The sequence below is a fragment of the Onychomys torridus genome, chromosome 11 (genome assembly GCF_903995425.1).
Source record: "Onychomys torridus chromosome 11, mOncTor1.1, whole genome shotgun sequence".
In the NCBI taxonomy this organism is placed as follows: domain Eukaryota; kingdom Metazoa; phylum Chordata; class Mammalia; order Rodentia; family Cricetidae; genus Onychomys; species Onychomys torridus.
In genome coordinates, this window is record NC_050453.1 from 17,649,322 (window position 1) to 17,671,566 (window position 22,245).

Consider the following 22,245-nt stretch of genomic DNA (forward strand, 5'->3'; position numbering starts at 1 on the left):
GCCTGGTCTACAGAGGGAGATCCAGGAAAGGCGCAAAGCTACACAGAGAAACCCTGTCTTGAAAATCCAAAAAAAAAAAAAAAAAAGATGCTAACAGCTTATGACAAATTATGAGATAAACGTGTTTTTAATTTTCCCTTTCATGTGGTGGTGCAGGCCAGCACTGTACTGCACCCTTCATTCCCTTCTACAGATGACGAATGTCCTCAAGGTTGGAGCTTGATGTCCTGACCAATTTCCTCTGAAGAGAACTTTCAACACAGACATTGTTTAGGGTTAGATCTCTCTGTGTACACACTGACAGGTAGTGCTGTTACCGTGGATTTTCTCACTAAGACATGCCCGCGGTTGTTTTCTAGGCATACCATGCTGTGTCAGTTTTAAAAAGTGCTCCTTGCAAAGCTGCTGCTTTCATCACGGCAGTAGGCTTCTGGTAGAGAATTGAGTGGTCTAGGATTTGATAGAATCGTGCCCACTCTCTGATCCAAACCTGCAATTTAAAACAAATTAGTGAACTGTTTTGTGGAGTACTTACTCTGAAAATTTAACACACCATCTTTTTTTTTTTTTTTTTTTTTTTTTTAGCAACTATATACAATACAAAAGTAATTTAAGACATTTAAAGAGACATAATTAAAATATGGGTGCCAGGGAGCTGGTCAGTGGGGGAAGGCACTTACGGCCAAGTCTGACAAGTGGGGTTCAATCCTCTGCCTCCAGATAGTGGAAGGAGAGAGCCCGACTCCCACCCCCTGTCCTATGACCTCTGCATGCTCATGTGTGTGAACACACACAACAAATAAGAATGTGACTAAAAACTGTTAAAGTAAGATATAGGAAGGGGACTGAATCAAAAGTTCTCTCTTTGTTCTCCAATTAATAGGTATGCTATTAGAGTTTTATAAAAATGTAAGGAAAACTCATTTGATTGCTGTTTTGATGTCCTGGTGTCTGCTCTCCTGAGGACCTGGGTTTCAGTGTGGTTATCTCTGCCCTACTGGCTCTGGCATCCCTCCAGACTGCAGCTGTTTCTCTGGAGACAAGACAGAGGAAATCCTTCCCAATCACGCCATTCTTAAATTTGTTTTGTCACCCAGGTTGGCTTTGAACTTTCAGTCCTCAAGCTTCAACCTCCAGAGTAGCTGGAATTACAGCCTTATATCACCAGTTCTCTGTTTTTCAATAAAAAGAAAGGAACTCTTTAGGGAAAACTATGCAATTAGTAATACCAGTGACACTTGGCTGTGACAGATAGTCTAGCCTCCAGTTCAGTCATGCTGGAAAGCAATATGGTCTGGGTGTGAATTCTGCCTCTTTTCTCCTGGCTGTGTGATTTTGGGTTGGTTCATGAGAGGTCTTGGCAACTTGGCTCCCTCTTTAAAACAACAGCACTCACCACAGAGGGATGCCTAAGGACTACATATGTGCCTGCCACAGTGTGAGACACCCCCCAAAATTTGGGAGATCCTTGATTTAGAAAGTCTCACCAATTCACTCAATGAGCCAAAATCAAAAGCACCAATAACTACGGCGATGTGGGTACTGTTTAAGTGGGTGCCATGTGAATACCCAGGATCACCTCTATCCACCTCAGGATCCTCACATAGGCCACAGCACACAGACATGCTACTAGGGGAGCCTAGAATTTCTGAACCATGGGGTAAATGATCAATTGCTATAGGCATTGAAACTAGATGGAAAGGAAGGTTCCCTAGCAGAACAACAGGTTACATTCAAGATTTTGTTTCTAGTGCTCAGAGAATCAGCTTCCTAGAAGGACCTGAAGAGTTTTCACCCTTCAACTGGAAAGATGTAGGGAGCTAGAAAGAAAGGAAGAAGGCCCAGGCTCCCCTCTAACTTCTGTGCCCCCATCTGCACATCCATTTCTGGTCCCAGTCATGCCCCTTGAGGCAGTATGCCCCCAGATATGCTGATCTTGACATCCCTGAGAGCTGATAGCACTTACCAATGTCATAAAATGGCAGGGAGTAGTCTCTCATGTAAGTTGTTTGATTATACCATGTGGCTGTAGGCCTTGACAAGCTTCTAAAACAAATGTATCGAATGAGTGTTTGCTGGTCTAGTTGAGGCTGATACGGAGTTTTGCTCTTGGGTGGAATTGCCAAGTCTATGAGTGGTCTACATGGAAACAAAAATAGCTTGCTGAGCACCTTTTGGAGAACTGGTCCATTTTCTCATGAGCTGCAATCTAGGACCCAGTGTGGTCTCTTAGCTAGACTAACACCCTCCCATCCACACCCCCCCACCCTGTGCATCTCAGTGTTATACAGAACTGTTATAACCTTCCCATGCTTCTTCCCAACCATCCTCAAACAATGAACATAAACCAAGAAATCAAGATGTAGTGGCCAACACCTTCCGGTGTTCATTCACTGGCATGGCAGCATGCTTGAGGCATGATTGTAAGTATGCTGGGACACTAGATGGCATGTACCTGAGACCTTGAAAATATACTTGTGTTTTGTCTCAGCAAGTCTAGCAATTATATATGTCAACAAAGATTAAGAATGCTTATCAAGGGACTTTTGTGCTAATGGAAAGAATGGGAACACCATGACCTTGAAAAAAGAAGGGAAGCACAGGAAGTGGTAGACAAGCCCCTCCCACAAAGGTGACATGCAAACTCAAGATGCGCCTCATTGCTTCAGGATTCTTTTTCCCACCTTGGAATGAGATTGGATGTATTCACTGTTTTTAAAAACTTCTCTCCAACAAGGCACTAGAATACACACACGCACACGCGCATGCACGCCTGGTCATAAGAACTATATTCTTTTCTGTTGTTAATTTTATTTTGTTTTAGCTTTTTTTGCGGTGCTTAGGATCAAACCCAGGGCCTCGAACATGCTAAGCAAGCACTACCACCAGGCTATATCCCTAGTCCTTTCTACTTGACTGGATTCCTATACATGAATTGACATTGCCTCTGAAAGCTAATCTGAAGGAAGCCTGAGCCAATCAGAGTCAATGGACTGTTTGCAGAGCTACCCTTCAATAGGCAGACTGGGATTTGGGCGTTAGCCCTACAGGATATGATGGTAAGGTAGAGTGGGGCGGGGTCTTGGGCTCTGTCATTTCCTCTCCACAGGCTGTGGTGGAAAGGTACTTGAGCTCAGCTTCACTTTGAGACCAGCCTAGGTAACATAATTAGAGCTTATCCCCCAGATTTTAAAAATAGAAGTTTCTCTAAGCAAATACTTGATTTAGTACTAAGAGCCCTGACCTGGAACTCAGAAACTATGGATTAAAATGTAAACCTAACATTTACAGTAATTGTGTGACCTTAGTTGAGACACATTACTTGGGCCATCAAGATGGCTCATTGGGTAAAAGCTGGTGACCTGAGTTTTATTCCTTGGGTCCCATTTGGTGGAAAGAGAAAAACTGAGTTCTGAAAATTACTCCCTGACTTCCACACGTGCACTGTGGCATGAGCAGGCAGGCTCAAAATAAATAAATTTAAGAACTAAAAGATGTGTCTGTCATTCATCTGTATTTCGAACTGGATCAGGATGACCTCAGAGCAGCTTCCAGTTTCGTAATTGAAATATAGACTATACACCGCTCTAAATACAGGTGGCCTGCCAACTCCAAGCCTGCAGGAGGATACTTGGAGGTCGGCCAGTAGAAAGTTAGCTAGGAGAAGGGGAATTGAAATAGATAGTAAATGATGAACTCAATGACAATAATCATGCTGCGTGCTTAATATGCCTTAGAATTTTACATCGATTCTTTTATTTGGGAGCGAGATACTCAGAGAATGTGAAAATTGCCCCAAATCAAACATTTTATACGTTTCTCAAATTGACATTTTCACCTCTTGTAGTTTCTAGCCTGTCTGGACCAGGAAGTAAGATTGACGTGTTTATGGCTGTTCTTCTTGTGAAAGCCACACATGGAAAGGAAGGAACCATGTAAACCAAATTTATATCTTTACTGAGAATGAAACCAAATCCCAGTAATTTTGAGTTATTCGGCCAATTTGGAATTCTCAACTCATAATGTTTCTTAAATTCCATAGATGACTTAATGAAAATTCTATACTTATTGCTGATTGTGGAAGCAATGTCTTCTCCTTTGAGAAAATCTGTAAACTAGAGTCAAAAGGATACAAAGTACTCATACTGTTACTGCTTGTGCGATGAAAACAAAGCCAGATAGCGTCAGTAAGAGAGATGTAGCTCCCTGCTAGAGCTCATGCTTAACATACGGGGCTTTGGGTTCGACTTCAGCACCCACAAGTCCTCCTAGGCAACCCAAACCTAGAAGTCCCAACATTTTTCATAGTTTGGCTATTTCCTCCCACTCTTCTTCCAGCCACAACTATTATTGTTATTGTTAAGACTGTACAGCCAGGGACTGGAGAGGTGGGTTAACTCTTATTAGAGATAACCCGAGTTCAGTTCCCAGCATCCACACGGGCAGCTCACTTCTGACCTCCATGGACACTTGCACTCAGGTGCACATACCCGCATGCACACACAGACACATACAAAATTAAAAAATAATATATATATATATATATATATATTTAAGCTGGGTGGTGGTAGCGCACGCCTTTAATCCCAGCACTCGGGAGGCAGATGCAGGCGGATCTCTGTGAGTTCAAGGCCAGCCTGGGCTACAGAGTAAGGTCCAGGAAAGGAGCAAAGTTACACAGAGAAACCGTGTCTCGAAAAAACAAACAAACAAACTATATATATATAAATGGTTATGCAGTCCACTATACCCTGCTTACCATTTTAGCTTCAGCGACATCCTTAGAAATTAAGATTTAGTGGCATGCCTCACCTTGGGGCCTTTTTCACACTGTAGTCAAAATGGAGTCTTGCCAGTTGCCCGGGATAATAACCTCTGATGTCCTTTCCTTGGTGACTGATAAATATGCTGGAGGAAGCAGGCAAGAAGCAGTCAGTCATTATGGTCAGTTCCTTAGGGAAGTGGACCAGCTGGTGTGTAATAGGCAGTTTATATGGACTTTGTGCCCTGTCCCTAGCAACTGAAACCGGTCAGATGTTCCAGTCGTTTTGGTTGTTATTCATAGCAAGAGTCTGGGTTTGTGGTGTTGACTGGCCTCCCAATAACCTCTAAAACCTATACTAGAATGTTGTTTATTTCCAGGGTTCATAAAGAAACATTTAGCATGTCATGAATTAGGTCAGAATAGTAGGGGAAAGAGAGAGGGTGAGGGAAGGGGGTGTGACAGAGGGAGGGAGGAGACAGTATGTAAAGTCAATGAGAAGGCTGAGAGATAGTGGGAGTGGTTAAGAGCACTGTCTGCTCTTGCAGAGGACCCAGAGCAGTGGCCAGCACTCACATCTGGCAGCCCACAACCTTCCACAACTCCAGTCCCAGGGGATCTGATGCCCCTTTCTGACCCCTGAGGGTGCCTGCACACATGTGGTATATCCACATGTACTCAGGAACATACACATAAAATAAATACAGTCCTTGAAGTCAATGAAACAGATGTTGGTAATTGCTGAAACATAGGAGTAAAAAAAAAAAATGAGGAAGGGTTGGGGATCTAGCTCAGTGGTAGAGCGCTTGCCTAGCAAGCACAAGGCCCTGGGTTCGATCCTCAGCTAAAAAAAAGAAAAAAAAAAAAAAAGGAAAAGAAAAAAAAGATGGTAACGATAGTCATTTACATTGTCAGGCAGTGGTGGTGCACACCTGTAATCCCAGCAGCACTCGGGAGGCAGAGCCAGGTGGATCTCTGTGAGTTCGAGGCCAGCCTGATCTACAGAGCGAGATCCAGGAAAAGCACAAAGCTACACAGAGAAACCCTGTCTCGAAAAACAAAACAAAAAACATGAGGATTCCTTATTACTTAACCTTTGGAATATTTATAAAATTCCACAGGAAGTTTTCTTTTTTATTTATTTAACTGTAATAGTTGATTATATAGGACTGTGATGTCAAGGCATATGGTAGTAGTAAGTCTGGTAGGGGGATGCTAGCCTCACCTCCGAGAGCTGGATTGTGAGGAAGGACAGGTCTCTACAGCCTTGGCTGGCCCTGAACATCTTCCTGCTTCGGCTCCTCAGTGCTGGGATTGCCAATATCTGCTACCGTTTTGGTTGTTGTTTTGAAGCCTAACATGAGCTACCCCCATAGGGACTGGGAAAACGTATGTCTGGGATGCGAGCATGAAATGTGTTTGTATAACTGGAATGCTGTGGTGTTGAAGCCTTGGCCCCCTGGGGTGGTGCTACTGGGGAGTGGTAGAACCTTTAGGAGATGGGTTAGGGGAGCTAGAAAATGGGAAGAGTAAGCTATAGCAGAAGTTGGGTGGTAGTGGTACACGCCTTTAATCCCAGCACTCGGGAGGCAGAGCTATCGATCTCTGAGTTCAAGGCCACTTTAGAAACAGCTAAGCATGGTGACCCACGCCTTTAATCCCAGAAACCCAACCTTTAATCCCCGGGAGTGGGGGCAGAAAGAGAAAGTTATATAAGGCGTGAGGACCAAGAACTAAGTAAGTAAAGCATGTAGTTAGTTAAGCATTCGGCTGGTTAAGCATTCAGGCTTTGGAGCAGCACAGTTCAGCTGAGATTCATGTGGAGGAGGACTCAGAAGCTTCCAGCCTGAGGAAACAGGATCACCTGAGGAACTAGCAAGGTGAGATAGCTGTGGCTTGTTCTGCTTCTCTGATCTTCCAGCAATCACCCCAATAACTGGCCTCAGGTTTGATTTTATTAATAAGACTCTTTAAGATTCCTGCTACAGACCTTAGGTCATTGGTAATATTGAGGCAGAAGAATAGGATGGAGGGTGAAGTCCAAAAACCCTTACACAAAAGCTGTAAGATTAACATACAAAAGAAACCTGTTGACGGGGATTGGCCCAAGAGCTGATGAGACCTACAGGGAGCCAGGTATCTAGGGTTTGCATAGGCTAAAAGAAGGACCTCTCTAGGGGAGGGAAATCACATAAACCAAGACTAAATCATAGTTGAGTTCAGAGTAGAGTATGCGTGGATTGTTAGCTTTCTGTTACTGCAGCACATAGCTGATAAATCGGCTTAAAAACAAGAAAGGTTATTTGCCTCATGGTTACAGTCTGTGACTAATTAATTGGTCCTGTTGCTTTGGTCACACAGTACGTCATGGCAGGAGTGCAATTTTCTAACAGCTCCTCTGGCCCTCCAAAGCACCTTTGGCAGGAGACCAGCCCTTCAAACACTGGCCTTTGGGGACCATTTAAGATCTGACTGACTGCAGGGGTCAGGGTTGGCCTGGCTGCCTAGTGTGAATCAACGCAAGTGCTGGGCAGGGCAGGCTCTGTCTGTCTGGACAAACAGACCTCAGAGAACTCTAATTTTCTGAATAACCACAGGTTGTCTGGGCCTGTCTAGAGGCTAGGATAATAGGACCGAGCCCTGAGTTACAGCGGGGGATGAAGTCCTAAGAGGAGAGAGAAGTTGGCACAGAAATAGGGAACAAATGACATTGCTGAGTGTGTGGGAGGTGGAGGTGCCACTTAGACAAGCCTCCAGTTCTGAGCACTGGTGTAGGAGTCCCCTAGAGCCAAGCTACAAGTTGGTGAGGAGTCGCAGGCATGCAGGACATGGTTCTTAGGGTTGGCTGCCCTGCAGTCTGCAGCAGGCTATTTGATCTTCACTGGTATCATCTGTCCAAGAAGAAGTTCACCCCGCTCTAGTCGGTGCTTTGAGAATGGAGCCATCTCCACTGGCCTCTAGTAGGATGACTCACTGCAGTCCCTTGGAAGAGACCCCTGGCTGGTTGGGCAGAAGTAGAGTGAGAGAGGAGGAGATGAGTGCTTTAGGGAGAGCAGGAGACTTTGCTTCTAACTTTTCTCTCCTCCTTTTGCATTTCCTGCTCTCCCATTGCCCTTTCCCACTTTGTTGGGGCTGCCTGTGGAACCCAGGGCTTTATGCATGCTAAACAGGTGTTCTATCACTGAGTCACAGCCCCCTTTTCTTTTTCTTTTGAAATAGGGTCTCTCTGCATTGTCTGTGCTTACCCCAAACTCATGATCCTCCTGCCTCTGCCTCTCGAATGCTTGGATTATAGGTGTGTGCTCCATCATGCCCAGCCCCCTCTGACTCTGGGGAGTTTTCCAAGTTCTCACATGTAACCTTAACCTGGAACATGAGAAAGCTTCTAATTCAGCTATTAAAGTAGGGAGGTTTCTTTCTTTCTTTTTTTTTTTTTTTTAAGTTAGCTTAAGGAGAAATGCACCTGGCTTGGCCAGAGGTTTTGCCCTAAGTACTCAGCTCCTCTCCTGGAGGAGCTTGGGAGCTTGAGGGAAAGGATGACTGAATGGGAATGCCCCATGTGCTGGGCCAGGCTTCTGCTTACAGGTTACCAATTCCTGAATCAGTCATAGAAAGCTGTCCTAAGATGGCGTGGGTGCACCTCTGGGTCTGGTTCCACTGTGCATTATTTGCATGTCCCTGACAGCTTGGCTGTCTGAAAGAGTGCATTTAATCTACACAAGAGTAGCTCTGTCCCCTGGGAGGGTGACTGTAACCAGAGCAGGATTTGACTCAGCCACAGACAACATTCAATATGCATGGGTGAGATTGGGAGTGTTTTCTGTCTATACAGTACCATTGCCTGAGGGAATACCATCTTGTGCCCATCTGAATGGCCTGTGCTGGGCCTCCAGATTAAAGATATGATCCTCTTTAATTCTCAGGCTCCTCTCAAGGGAAATGTGAACTCTTTGTTTTTATAATTGTTTCATAACAGTAAAAAGAGGCTCAGAGAGGCTAAGTGGACATCCTGAATCCCACACAGCCAGTGAACACCAGAGCCACGAAGTAAACCCAGTCCCTGAATTCCATGTCTTACTCAGAGCATCTACAGTCTATGCATGATGTTTGGTTTCCAGAGGAGTTCGGCACTCTCTCTGGACCGGATGATTCTCCCTCTTCAAGGCAGGCAGCAGGCAGACCTAATGTACCAAAGGGACAGGGTAAGCTGGTTTTGGTTCAACCAAAAGAACTGTTCAGAAGCTCTGATGTGTCTGCAGTGTTCAGGCATGGGGTGTGCTGATGGTAGGCATGCTAGGCTCACCCAAAGTTCATCTCCTGGTAAGGAAAAGCCGTATCTAGACAACAAGCTAACAACAGTGGTGAGTGCTGTAACATGTTCGAGAAATGAAGCTGGGGTTAAGTATCTCAGCTCTGGATGTGAGCTAATACAGAAGATGCGATTAAAGACAGGGCTAGGAGATGACCAGAGCATCCTCTCACCTCGCAGGATGTACTGGCCCCGTGGTATTTCCTCAAGGAATCAGGGGGAGGGCAGATTCTCTTTGCTCATCAGTAAAATGAGAATAATAGCTGCTATTTTCGTCAACGGTGGAACAAGAGTAATGAGACATTCGTAGCTGGAGACTGAAAGGTCCCTTCTTTGTCAGATGCTTCTGTCTTTCTAGGTAGAACAAGCTGAGCCTGAAGTGGAGATTTAGAGATGCTGCCGTTGGTATTTCTCCTGGCCACTGTTGTGCTTCTGTGACAAGACACCATGACCACGGCTGCTTGTACAAAACAAAGTGTTTAGCTGGGGACTTGCTTACTGTTTAAAGACTTAGACCATGATCATTATATAAGGTGGGAAGCAGGCAGGCAGGATGCTGCAGCAGTGGCTGAGAGCTTTACACCCTGATCCACAGGCAGGAGGCAGAAACTGGGCCTGGTGTGTGCTTTGAAACCTCAAAGTCCATTCCGGTGAGACACTTCCTCCAACCAGGCCATACCTCCTAGTCCCCACAAACAGTCCCGTTAACAGAGGATCAAGCATTCAAAGCCTGTGGGGGCCTTTTTTCTTTCTTTGTTTTTCAAGAAGGCTTTCTCTGTGTAGCTCTGGCTGTCCTGGAACTCCCTCCAGACCAGGCTAGCCTTGAACTCAGAGATCACCTGCCTCTGCCTTCCAAGTGCTGGGATTAAAGGCACAGACCACCATTGCCCAGCCTATGGGGACCATTCTTATTCAAACTACCACATTTTACTCCCTGGCCTATATAGGGTTGTGGCAATATAATAAAGCAAAATGCATTTAGCCCAACTTCAAAAGTTCCCAGAGTCTTTCACAGTCTTAACATTGTTTCAAAGTCCAAAGTCCATGTCTCTTCTGAAAGGCAATCTCTTTCTTAACTGTAATTTCCTGTAAAAATCAAAAGCAGATCATATACTTCTGACTATAGTGGTGTAGAATACATATTACCATCTCAAAAGAGAGGAAATGGGGCATAGTAAGGAAATACTGGATCAAAGCAAGACTGAACACCAGCAGGGCAAACTCCAAGTTCTGTATCTCTGTGGTTGATGTCCAAAGGATTAGATGACTCTTCATAGATCTTGCTATCTCCAGCTTTGTTGACTGCAACACGTTTCTCTCTCTTGGGCTGGTTCCCCTTCCTGTGTGCAGCTCTTCTTGGCAGGTATCCCACCACTCTGGCATGGACAACATCTTAGGGACTCCAATGTAATCCAGGCTTTACCTTCACAGCTTCAAGCAATGGCTTCTCTGGGCTTCCACACAGATTCCCCTGATACACACACACCTAGCCCAGGTGGCATTTCTTCTTAACCATGGAGGGAGACTCCACAACCCCTTTCTTGTATCCTTCTTGACTCCAAATCTAGAACCATGTAGCCAAAGCTGCCAAAGTCTTCTGCTTTCTGGGGCTGGAACCTGACCCCTCTCCTTGAATTACGTTTGCACAAGCTTTGTTAATGGTTTCATTTGCTGCTTAAGCTTTTCTTTAATTTGTTTTCACAAATTGGAAGTTCAGTTGGGTGAGGTCTTACCCTGAGGGCACCACCCCCTTTATTGATTTTGAATTAGGCCTGTCTAAACTTTTCATCTCCTTGAGCACAGGACTTGCCTCCGACATTACACTTCCTGGTGCTCCTTTTCTCCTCAGACTATACATTTTGTATTTCTCTTTGCCCCAATTGCTTCTTTTTTTTCTGATTGTAGATCTACAAAAAAGTGATCATTAATGACCACATGACACAGTCAGCACTAGGCTGTCTTGAAATCTCCACTGCCAACATCAATTCAAAACTCTTCAATTTAGCCAAAGTTCTTTGCCCAAAAATATCACAAGAATGGTCTGTAGGCCACTTACATATATTCTTCCCCTTTGAAAGCTCTTGAGCCAGGCCTCCATAGTCAAAATCACCTTCAGCTCTATTGTCTTCCATGATCCTACCTGGATTGCCCTTTAAGCCCCTTTAAAGCTTTCTACTGGTTTTCTAGTCTAAAGCCCTAAAGTATTCCTTCAAACAGCAACATGATCAGGCCTATCACAGCAATACTCCACTCATGGTACCAACTTTTGTCTTACAGACACCATGACCAAGGCAATTCTTATAAAGTATTTACTTGGGGCTTGCTCACAGTTTATAGGGTTAATCCATGATCATCATGATGGGAAGTAGACAGACATGGCACTGGGGCAGTAGAGGAGAGCTTTACATCCTGATCCAGAAATGCAGGCAGTGAGAAAGAGAGAGAGAGAGAGAGAGAGAGAGAGAGAGAGAGAGAGATTGAGCCTGGCTTGGGCTTTTGAAACCCTAAAGCCCATGTGACATACTTCCTTCAACAAGGCCACACCTCCTAATCCTTCTCAAACAGCTCCACTAACTGGAGATGAAGCATTCAAACATCTGAGGCTTTGGGGGGGGGTCATTCTCATTCAAAACACCATAATATTTATTTATTTATTTATTTATTTATTTATTTATTTATTTATTTATTTTGGTGCTGGGGATTGAATCTGGTGCCTTGTGCATGTCAAGCACATGCTCTACCACTGAACGGCCCCTCCAACTGATGTTTGTTGATACTGTTTATTTTATGTGTATGAGAGCTTTTTGTCTGCAAGTAGGTCTATACACCATGTGTGTACACTGCCCACAGATAGAAGAAGAGGGTTTCAGATTCCCTGGAACTGGAGTTACAGATGATTGCAAGGCTGATATAGTCATGTGGGTGCTGGGAACTAAAGCCTAGTCCTCTGGGAGAGCAGCAAGTATTCTTAGCCATTGAGCCATCTCTCTAACCTCACTACTTAGGTTTTAAAAGGGCAATTAAACCTGACATGAACCCCAGGTTTTTGATCTCCCATACCACACTGATTTTCCTCCATTTGGGGGATCTTTTCAGGAATATCTTGGGCTCCACAAACCAACAGAGCATCCAGCCCTACTCAGTGAACTCCAGGCATCCAGTCTGGCCTGGGGATGACACTGACTAGCACTTGTCTCTAATTGAAGTCTTTTTATGAGACTCTTATGTGGTCACTAAGATTACACCTGAGCCTTAATTACGAGCTTTTATTAGGTGCCCACACTAGTTTGCCAGTCAGTTTCACTAGTCTAGCCCTCGGGGCTGGGCATGCAGGGATAAGCTGAATGAATGTGTCTGCAAACAGCAGAAGGCAGACCCAAATTCTGTCAGTGACCAGAGCCAAACCACCAATAAATGCTTTTGCTCATTTGTTCTGGTTTACTCAACAACAATGCTGTGGGATAATGCTGTTGTACACTGGTTTAATAAAACACTGATTGGCCAGCAGCCAGGTAGGAAGTATAGGCAGGGCAAGCAGACTAAAGGAGGAGGAATAGCAGAGTCAGGAGTTGCCAGCCAGACACAGAAGAAGCAAGATGTGAAGGCAGAACTGAGAAAAGGTACCAAGCCTATGGCTAAATATAAATAAGAATTATGGGCTAATTTAACTGTAAGAGCTAGTCAGTAATAAGCCTGAGCTAATGGCCATACAGTTTATAATTAATATTAAGCCTCTGTGTGATTATTTTATAAAAGGCTGTGGGACTGTGGGACTGTGGGTGAGAGACTTGTCCCGACCACAGGCTAGGCAGGACACAGAAAAACTTCCTACTACCAAAAGTGCATAGAAGGTCTGCTCTGCATAGTCACTACTGTCAGGCAGAAGCTATGGAAGTGATTTTCAGAGATGGGCAAGAAAGTTCCATGCTAGAGTGGGGACTAACTCAAACAGAGCAAACCATAGTGAGGCCAGGCCAGGCTCAAGTTCTATCTCTGCTAGTTGCAACCTGTGGGATCTTGGGACAGTCACTTATCCACATTATGCTTCAGTTTCCTTATCTGGAACTCACAGTTGTTATGAAGGTTAAATAAAATAATATATACTAAGACCAATGCTGACGTGCAGTAAGATCTGTTAACTTACAATACTAGTGATGAGATGGGTAGGAAATAAATCATAAGTAAAAAATAAAACTGGAAGCTGTGATATGGGAATTGAAGCAGTGTGAAATAGGGAACATGGGTACAGAGAAGGAGAAGTCTTTTGCTGGCCAAGGGACTCAAGTGGCTGTCTAACAAGTCAGAAAGGAGTTGAGGCATGCTGTCTGAGAGGATGGGGAGATGGGGGGAAGAGTCATCCAGGGAGAAGGAAGAATCTGCCCAAAGGCCTGGGATACAGAAGCATGGCCTCCTGAAGGAACTGAAGAAAGACCAAGGACTCTAGCTAGGAGGAAGTGAAGAGTTAGGACTGCAATGGCTTTGCAGGACACAGCAATGAGTTCGGATTTGATCCCAGGTGTAGTGGGCTGAGGGGTTTATTTCAAGGAGGGCTGAGATCTAGCTTGCACTTTATGAAGCTCAAGCTAGAGAATAGATTTTTGGAGGATGAGAGTGAACACTGATAGAGACGATCAGGGAAAGGCAAAGGTGATCTGGACCCCCTGAGACAGTGAGCTGGGGACACAGCCTACACCAGGAATGGCCCCTAAAGGCCCATGTGCTACAGGATTGATTCTTAGGCCATGGTGCTAAAGAGATAATGGAGCATTTAAGAGTTGGCACCTATGAGAAGGAAGATTGGTCACTGTGGATGTAACCTTGCAGGAGTGCTGTGGGATAATGCTCTTGTCCACTGTAAAGATCCGTCACTCAAACTGGTTTAATAAAATGATAATTGGCCAGAAGCCGGGCAGGAAGTATTGGTGGGGTGACCAGATTAGAATAATTCTGGGAAGAGGAAGGGTGGAGTCAGGAGTCACCAGTCAGACACAGGGGAAGCAAGATGAGAATGTCATTTTGAGAAAAAGTATCAAGCCTTTTGGCTAAACATAGATAAGAATTATGGGTTAATGTAAGTGTAAGAGTTAGTAATAAGCCTGAGCTACTGGCTGAGCATTTATAAGTAATATTAAGCCTCTGAGTCAATTATTTGGGAAGTGGCTGCTGGGTATTTGGGAACAGGCAGGCAGGAGAGAAACTTTCACCTCCACAGGGGATACTGGGACCCTTGTTCCTCCATCTCTCATCTGCTTCCTGGGTGATATTAGGCATGCAGCTGATACAGATTAATCTTGACTGTTAATTTGATGGGAGTCTAGAAGATACACTGTAGGTGTGTTCTGTGAGAGTGTCTCCAGAGGGATTAAAATGAGATGGGAAGGTCCATCTTGAATGTGGGAGGCACCTGCCAGCCCTCAGACTGGGATCCAGGCTGAATCCAGCAAGTGGAGTGCCAGCATTCACTCTGCTCTGCTTCCTGACACCACGTGACCAGGTACCTCCTGCCATGTCTTCCCTGCCGTGTTGGTGTGCTGTACCCTTAAACACAAGCCCAGATAAACCTTTTCTTAAGCAGTATTCATCAATTATCTTGTCATAGCGGTGAGGGAAGTAGCTAATGCCCTGCTCTTGTGGTGTTCTGTGCCACCATAGCCACAGGGCCAAGCTGACTAACACCCAAGCTTTCAGATAGGAGAACTATCTTGGCGGCAAGAGTTGACGGAACTCACTGGGGGATTAGACTGTTATTGGCACCGGTCTAAGGTGAGCAGAGAGACACCTCAGAGGGCACACCATGTCTAGTGCAAGGGCAGGGATTCCCTTCACGTGCTTCTGATGAGAAGTAAGAGCGAGGAGCTGGATACCGACAGCCAGAGGCCCCAGGGTGCTCTACACACTGTCCTGCTCAAACATTTGAGCTCCCCAGGGCCTGGCTCAGGACACAAGTGATGGATGGGTGTGGCTCCCCACAGTTCCCCAGAGCAACAGCCAACAAAAAATTGTGTTCATTTTTCCTAGGAGATGAGCCCACAGTAGGCAAAGTGATCTCACCCATACACAGGAGGACCAAGGACTTGAGGAAGGGATGAGTGAATGCAGACCCGATTCTGAGTTCTCTCCATCCTGCTTTCTCCTGGGGTGGAGTTCAGAGAACTCAGAAGAGTCTGTGCCTTCTTTGGCAGAAAATTCTTTCTTTTTTTTTGAACATGTATTTACCTTTCTATGGGTTTGTGTATGTGTGTGGACACACACGTGTGTGCCACACCTGTGGAGGTCAGAGGACAACCTGCAGGAGTTGGTTCTCTCTACCATGTAGGTCCTGGAGACTGAATTCAGGTGTTCAGATTTGGTGTTAGGAGCCTTTGTCCCCTGAGCCATGAGCATCATCTCCCCTGCTCTATGACAAGAGGATTCTCAAGCTATCAGGAAGGAAGTACCCTTCCACTCATGCCTCCCGCAGTAACTTCTGGGAACAAAGGGGCTTCTCTTTGTTAGCCAAACATTGCCACTGGGGCTCCAAGAGGCTGGCCCCAACTATGAGATGAGAAAAAGAGGCTGGGCGGTCGGTGGTGGCGCACACCTTTAATCCCAGAACTCAGGAGGCAGAGCCAGGCGGATATCTGTGAGTTCAAGGCCAGCCTGGGCTACAGAGTGAGATCCAGGACAGGCACCAAAACTACATGAAGAAACCCTGTCTTAAAAAAATAAAAAAAATTAAAAAAAAAAGAAATGAGAAAAAGAGGTCTAAAGGGGTGGAGAGAGGGTGTAACGGAGGGAAAATAAACTATTTCATATTTTTTCTCTCTCTGTTTTGTTTTGTTTTGTTTTGTTTTTCAAGACAGGGTTTCTACACAGAGAAACCCTGTAGCTTTGCGCCTTTCCTAGAACTCACTTTGTAGACCAGGCTGGCCTCAAACTCACAGAGATCTGCCTGAGTCTGCCTCCCGAGTGCTGGGATTAAAGGCGTGTGCCACCACCGACTGGCCATGTTTTCTCTCTTATACAGAATCTAGTTTTAAATATTACATGTGTAATGCAAGCACAGAAGTGGACTAATCTACATGACATGCAACCGGAAAGGGGATTATTTGCAGGTAGCTAGGGGACCAGTGAGAGATGGGGGAAGAGAAACAGAGGGAGCTAATCGGGTGCAGTCATTTATATTTGTGGAGATGCCATAATAAAACTCATTATTTTCTATAATAACTTAGAAATAATTTTTAAAAAGCTTAAAAAAAATTAGGCTGTGTGTGCCCCAGGGTGTGGGGCTTGCAGCCCCAAGTTCTTAGTTACTAAATCTTTGCAGATCCCACAGCGTGGGGTGATGGGAAAGAGGGCTTAGGACTTACAGATGGTACCTGCCGTCTCCCTGCAATATAAAGCCAGCAGTGAAGCATGCCTACAGGGCTTATCACTGTCCTGTGGCAGATGGCCTTGGGGAGCGAATGAAAGCCGCCCTTGGTCGCGCTCTGCACAGTCAGCTCCCGTACTGCAGAGGGTGGGGTGGTTTGATTTACCCCACGGAGAACAAATGGTTCTGGTTCTAAGTTTGGGCTTGAGTTGCCCATTCTTCCCGAAGGAGCCCTTCCCAAGAGAAAACCAACACCCATCTCTTATCTTGGGTATTTGGAGTTTCCTGGTTGCTTGGATTCTGCAAAGAAGTAATTTCTTTTCTTACAACTTTGTCTAACCTTGGGGCTGGAGGTTGGTTCTGTGGTTAAGACCCCTTGATGCTCTTCCAGAGGACCCTGATTCAGTTTCCAACATCCATATCAGGCATCTTACAACCACCTGTAACTCCAACTCCAGAACCTAATGTCCTCTTCTGGCCTCCAAGGGCACTTGCAAGCATGTCACACACACACACACACTGACTCATACACTCACACATGCACACACACTTTTTTTTTAAAGTCTTAAAAAACAAACCCGATTGTCTCTAAAGTCAAGGACATTTCCCTAGACCCCTCTGGCAGCAGTTGCCCCTCAGTGGGTGGGTGATTCTATTCTCCTGGGTGCTTGCCTTCAGCTTGGTGGTTTCTGTATCTGGATGAGCCTTACCTAGGTGGAGCCACTGGACGACGCTCTACAAATTCACGTAGTCGGATGGCTGTCATGATAGAATCTGCAAAGAGTTATGGAGTGAAATTTCATATTGCACGTTTACACACATTTCCAGGTATTAGCTGTTGCTACAGTTTGGCTCTGGATTGTCTCCAAAAGGCAGGCCCTCCCTGGGCAGATGGGCCTGGGCTGTATAAGAAAGGTGGCTGAATCTGAGTCTTTGGAAGCAGTCCAGTAAGGAGTCCTCCATGGTTTCTGCTTCAGTTCCTGCTTCTAGATTCCTGTCTTGAGTTCCTGCCTTGGCTTCCCTCCATGATGGACTGTAGCCTGTAAGCTGAATAACCCCTCTCCTCCCTCCCCAAGCTGCTTTTGGTCAGTGTCATATCACAGCATGAAGACCAGAAACTTTTGGCCTGGTTAGGCTCTTAGGCTTTTAGCAGCAGTTCAGCTGAGATCCATTTGGATGAGAATTCAGAGGCTTCCAGTCTGAGGAAATAGGATCAGCTGAGGAATTGGCGAGGTGAGGAAGCTGTGGCTTGTTCTGCTTCTCTGACCTTCCAGCATTCACCCCAATACCTGGTCCAGGTTTGATCTTATTAATAAGACTGTCTAAGATTCGTGCTACACTGCACCACTTTCATAAGCCACATATCCTCATCCGTTCACCCACCGCTGAGCACTTGGGTTGAAGGGGTGTCTCAGTGACTGTGAATGTGGCTGTGATAAACATGGGTGTGCAAGGGTCTCTTTCATATGCTTTTTTTTTTTTCTTTCTGGAGCTGAGGACCGAACCCAGTGTTTTTGTTTTTTAATGGGAGGATGAGCAAAAGAAAATTTAGGTAAGTGCAACTGAGCTCTTGAGAAACCAAACTCCAAAAACCGAATTTTGAGGGTTTGGCTTGAACACGTGATATGCTGGTGAGGAAGCCAGCTCTAACACATTACCCTCTTCTCTAGATGAGCCAATGCTTAGTACTTAGAAACTGTGAATCAGCATGATGGGAAAAAACCTGTCATGGGTTGTCCTGCTTTGGCCAGGGCATTTAAATAAACATTTTTGGAACAATGGATTCAAGTCTTCCACCACTGGGGGCCTGTGAAGGGCATCTTGAGAGTGTGGCCATGTTTTTGTCTCTCTCTTTATCCCTAGCCACTGTAGGGCACACAACCTCTTTTTTTTTTTTTAAGATTTATTTTTATTTATGTGTATATGTGTGTGTGTTCCTCATGTATATGTGTGTCTGTGGAGGCAGGAAGAGGGTGGCAGATCCATTAGAATTGGAATTAGAGGTGGGTGCTGTGGCCCGAATGTGGGTCCTCGGCAAGAGCAGCAAACTCCTTACCCACTTAACTGTTTTTCAGGCCCAAAGTGCACAGCTCTGTCATTTCCACCATGTGCCACCAAAGGCCCCAAGCCATGAGGCCAGTCACTGATTAAAACCCTTACAACTGTGAGTGTCTTAATCAGGCTTCCAGTGCAGTGAGGAGTCACCACGACCAAGGTGAACCTTATAAAAGAAATCATTAACTGGGGACTTGCTTACAGTGTCAGAGGGTTAGGCCATGACCAATCACGGCAGGAAGCATGGCAACAGGCAGGCTGGCATGGTGCTGGAGCAGTAGCTGAGGGCTTACATGGTCCTTAAGTTGTAGGCAGAGAGAGAGAGAGAGAGCCCGAGACTAGGCCTGGTGTGGGTGCCCACGCCTTGTGACACACCTCCAACAAAGCCACATCTACTCCAAGGAGACCACGCCTCCGAATCCTTCCTAAACAGTTCCACCAAGTGGGGACTAAGCGTTCAAACACATGAGCTCATGGAGGCCATTCTCCTTCACACCACCACAGGGAGCCAAAACAATTCTTACAAGTTGATTATCTCAGGTATTTCGTTATAGTAGTGGATAGCTGACTCAGACATCATAAAACACTTTTTGAACTGAAAGCATAATATACTCAGAAAAATAATACTATGATATTAAAGGCCTCCATAATTATGCCTATTTACATATTCCATAAATGTGTATATGTGTGTCTATCTATTTGGAGCTTTGTCATCTATTCTCTTGAGTAATCTTTGGTTTTCCTTTGACAATGTCATGAGACAATTTCTACATTGCCACAGACATCCAGTTCTAATATTTAGTGTTGTCTGGCGGGCCCACCTATCACCTCATCTATTTAGTGCTAGCAACTGAGTCCACGCTCTGCCACTAAGCTGAGCCTCATTGCCCCGTGTAAAATAGGAACCACATTTGCTCCCAGCCCCACAACGCTATCACAGCTTTACACTTTAGTTTTCCCCAAAACAAAGGCTGTAGGGGTAGACAAGATTGCTTCAGAAATCCTGGGCATTTTCTCCAACGTCAGGCCCCTGAGAAGTTTTTCCTAATGGAGACAGGCTTTCTGAAGACTTGGTTTAAAAGTAATTTTAGGGTGCTGGAGAGATGGCTCCGTGGTTAAGAGCACTGGCTGCTCTCCAGAGGACCCGGGTTCAATTCCCAGCAACCACATGGCAGCTCACAACTGTCTCCAACTCCAGTTTCAGAGGATCTGACACCTTCATACCAATGCACATAAAATAAAGTTAAATAAATTATTTTTAAAAAACCTAAATAACAAAAAACAAAAAACAGAAGAATTAAAAACAATTTAAAAGTAATTTTAAAACCTGCATTGACTTCTATCACACACACAAAAGTTAAAAAATAATATTGTTGGGCTGGAGAGATGGCTCAGAGGTTAAGAGCACTGAATGCTCTTCCAGAGATCTTGAGTTCGATTCCCAGCAACCACATGGTGGCTCACAACCATCTATAATGAGATCTGGAGCCCTCTTCTGTATACTTAATAAATAAATCTTTAAAAAATATATTGTTGTCTGGGCCTGGTGGTCTAAATGCCAGCACTTGAGAAATGGATGTAGGAGGATCGCTGTACAACATGACCTTGCGATAGAAAATAGTATTACCAAATCAGATGTCGGGTGCCCTTAGTACAATGTGGAATTAGTGGCAATTACTTGGTAGGTTTAACCCATATATGAATAAGTAATAAATGAATAAATGGCACATTGTCAATTAGTCTGTTTAGAGAAGAGGCAGGAATAAAATATTAGAGTCAGGGCCCTAAACTCTTCTCTAGTGTTTAATCCACCAAGATTTAGAAATCTCAAAGAATAGTCAGTGCACTGCGTTTTCACTACAGTAACAACGTTGCTGAGGCTAGGCCATTACACAAAGAAAATAAGTCTGTATATCTGACATTTGTGGCTATTGAAGCATGGTACCAACATTAGCAAGACTCATAGTGGAGACAGGTAAGAAGAAGAAATCATGCAGTGAGACAGGGAGCCAAAACGCTCAGTGGTAGAGTGCTTGCCTAGCAAGCACAAGGCCCTGGGTTCGATCCTCAGCTCCACAAAATAAAGGGGGGGGGGCCGAGGAGATGGCTCAGTCTGTAAAGAACCTGCTGGGTTTTTAAACAGCCGTCTTAGCTCAAGGAATCGCATGAGAACTACCTTGGTCCCAGGGGTAACTTCTTATGCCTCCCTCACGATTCCAGCACCTTCTAACTCATGGACCGGACCCTTTGGTGGCCGACTACATCCAAACTGTAGCGTCAGGGAGTCGGGGTGGCGTTTTCAGCCACCTGTAAATAGCACCTGTTGATTCTGTTTGTATTTTGTAAAGCCCCCATTCCTTGGAAGAGTTGAGTCTGTGCGCTGGCCATTCGAGGCGTCTTAGTCACGCGACAGCATAGAGACCACATGGGGTGCTAGACTCATGGTTTGGCACTCAGAAGCAGGTGAGGCTCCATGTCCTGAGAGGTTGGTCAGACAAGAGCTTTCAGCACTTGAATTGCGTTGACGGGGCTCTGTTGTTCCCTTAGGGTAGTAGTCGCCACACTTCTGGAAGGTTCACCTCCCTTACTCCCACCCCCATCCCAGAGTCCTGATGTGAATTCTCTTGCCTGAACCTTACCCTTTCTTTTCCAATCTAAATCCAGTCATGTTTCAAGGCTTTCTTCAGGACCTATAACATTTCTGCCTGATGTCTTGATCAAAGTGGCCTTTGGTAAATTCTATAATGTGTTTTGGTTCTGAGTCTTTCCCTCTTTGGTTTATTGGTTTCTGTATTAATTTAAACATGTTGACATTTAAAACAATTTTTTTGTAAATGGCAATTTTACACTGAGTCTTGGATAAAATCTAGCTTCTTCGAACAATAGCAAAACATCTACTTTGTACAGTCTCCTACCTCATCCACCAAAATGTAAGCTCATAGACCCTGGAGGCCATGTTCTTTTTTTTTTTTTTTTTTTTTTCTGAGACAGGGTTTCTCTGTGTAGTTTTGCGCCTTTCCTGGAACTCACTTGGTAGCTCAGGCTGGCCTTGAACTCACAGAGATCCGCCTGGCTCTGCCTCCCAAGTGCTGGAATTAAAGGCATGTGCCACCACTGCCTGGCTTTTGTTTTGTTTTGTTTTGTTTTCTTTTCTTTTTTTTTTGAGACATGGTTTCTCTGTGTAGTTTTGTTTTTTTGTTTTTTTTTTTTAGCTGAGGATCGAACCCAAGGCCTTGCGCTTGCTAGGCTAGCGCTCTACCACTGAGCTAAATCCCCAACCCCCTAGGCCATGTTCTTATGGTAGCCTCTGTGGGGGTTCTTATCTCACAGTCTTACAAAGTGTTCCCCACTCAAGAAGGGCTTGAAACATGCTTGGAATAAATGAAAGAAACAACTAACTTATCCTTGAAGCTATCTAATAACCTGGTTAAGTCTTTAAAACCTTAGTCTTCTTAGATCATAGGTAAACCTCATGAAATCTAGGTATACAACACTTCTTTGACAATTCATTAAAATACCAAGGAAACGATTCAGCATCCCAAGTAGCGAACTATTCACCTTCTAAAATAATTTTTAGGGCCAGGGGGATAGCTCAAGGGTTATAAGAGCTTGCTGTACTTGGGCAGCTCCAGGGGATCTGATACCCTCTTCTTGTCTGGTTGGCCACTTGTGCTCATGTGCACATACCCACACACAGATATATACACATACATAAAATCTGGGGGTGGTGGGGGACAGAATTCTTGGCTTTGCAAAGAATTTTCAATC

The 22,245-nt window shown here is 44.9% G+C and overlaps 1 protein-coding gene across 1 annotated transcript; it reads right to left on the bottom strand.

The window, feature by feature from the left end:
* Nucleotides 1–380: 380 nt before the first annotated feature.
* On the bottom strand, nt 381–17,188 carry C11H1orf100 (chromosome 11 C1orf100 homolog). The gene is made up of 4 exons (XM_036202010.1): nt 17,133–17,188; nt 4,813–4,908; nt 1,967–2,139; nt 381–490 (listed from the first exon to the last, which is right to left on the bottom strand). The coding sequence occupies exons 1-4, from the start codon at nt 17,186–17,188 to the stop codon at nt 381–383; spliced, it is 435 nt and encodes a 144-aa protein (XP_036057903.1).
* Nucleotides 17,189–22,245: the final 5,057 nt, after the last annotated feature.

Bases quoted from the DNA above. Each gene is read 5' to 3' on its own strand.
- C11H1orf100 (XM_036202010.1), bottom strand. From the start codon at position 17,188: ATGACAGCCATCCGACTACGTGAATTTGTAGAGCGTCGTCCAGTGGCT. The intron at 4,909-17,132 runs GTAAGGCTCATC...TGCTTCCTCCAG, and splicing joins CGTCCAGTGGCTCCACCTAG to CATATTTATCAGTCACCAAG. The intron at 2,140-4,812 runs GTGAGGCATGCC...GTTTCCATGTAG, and splicing joins AGTGTGAAAAAGGCCCCAAG to ACCACTCATAGACTTGGCAA.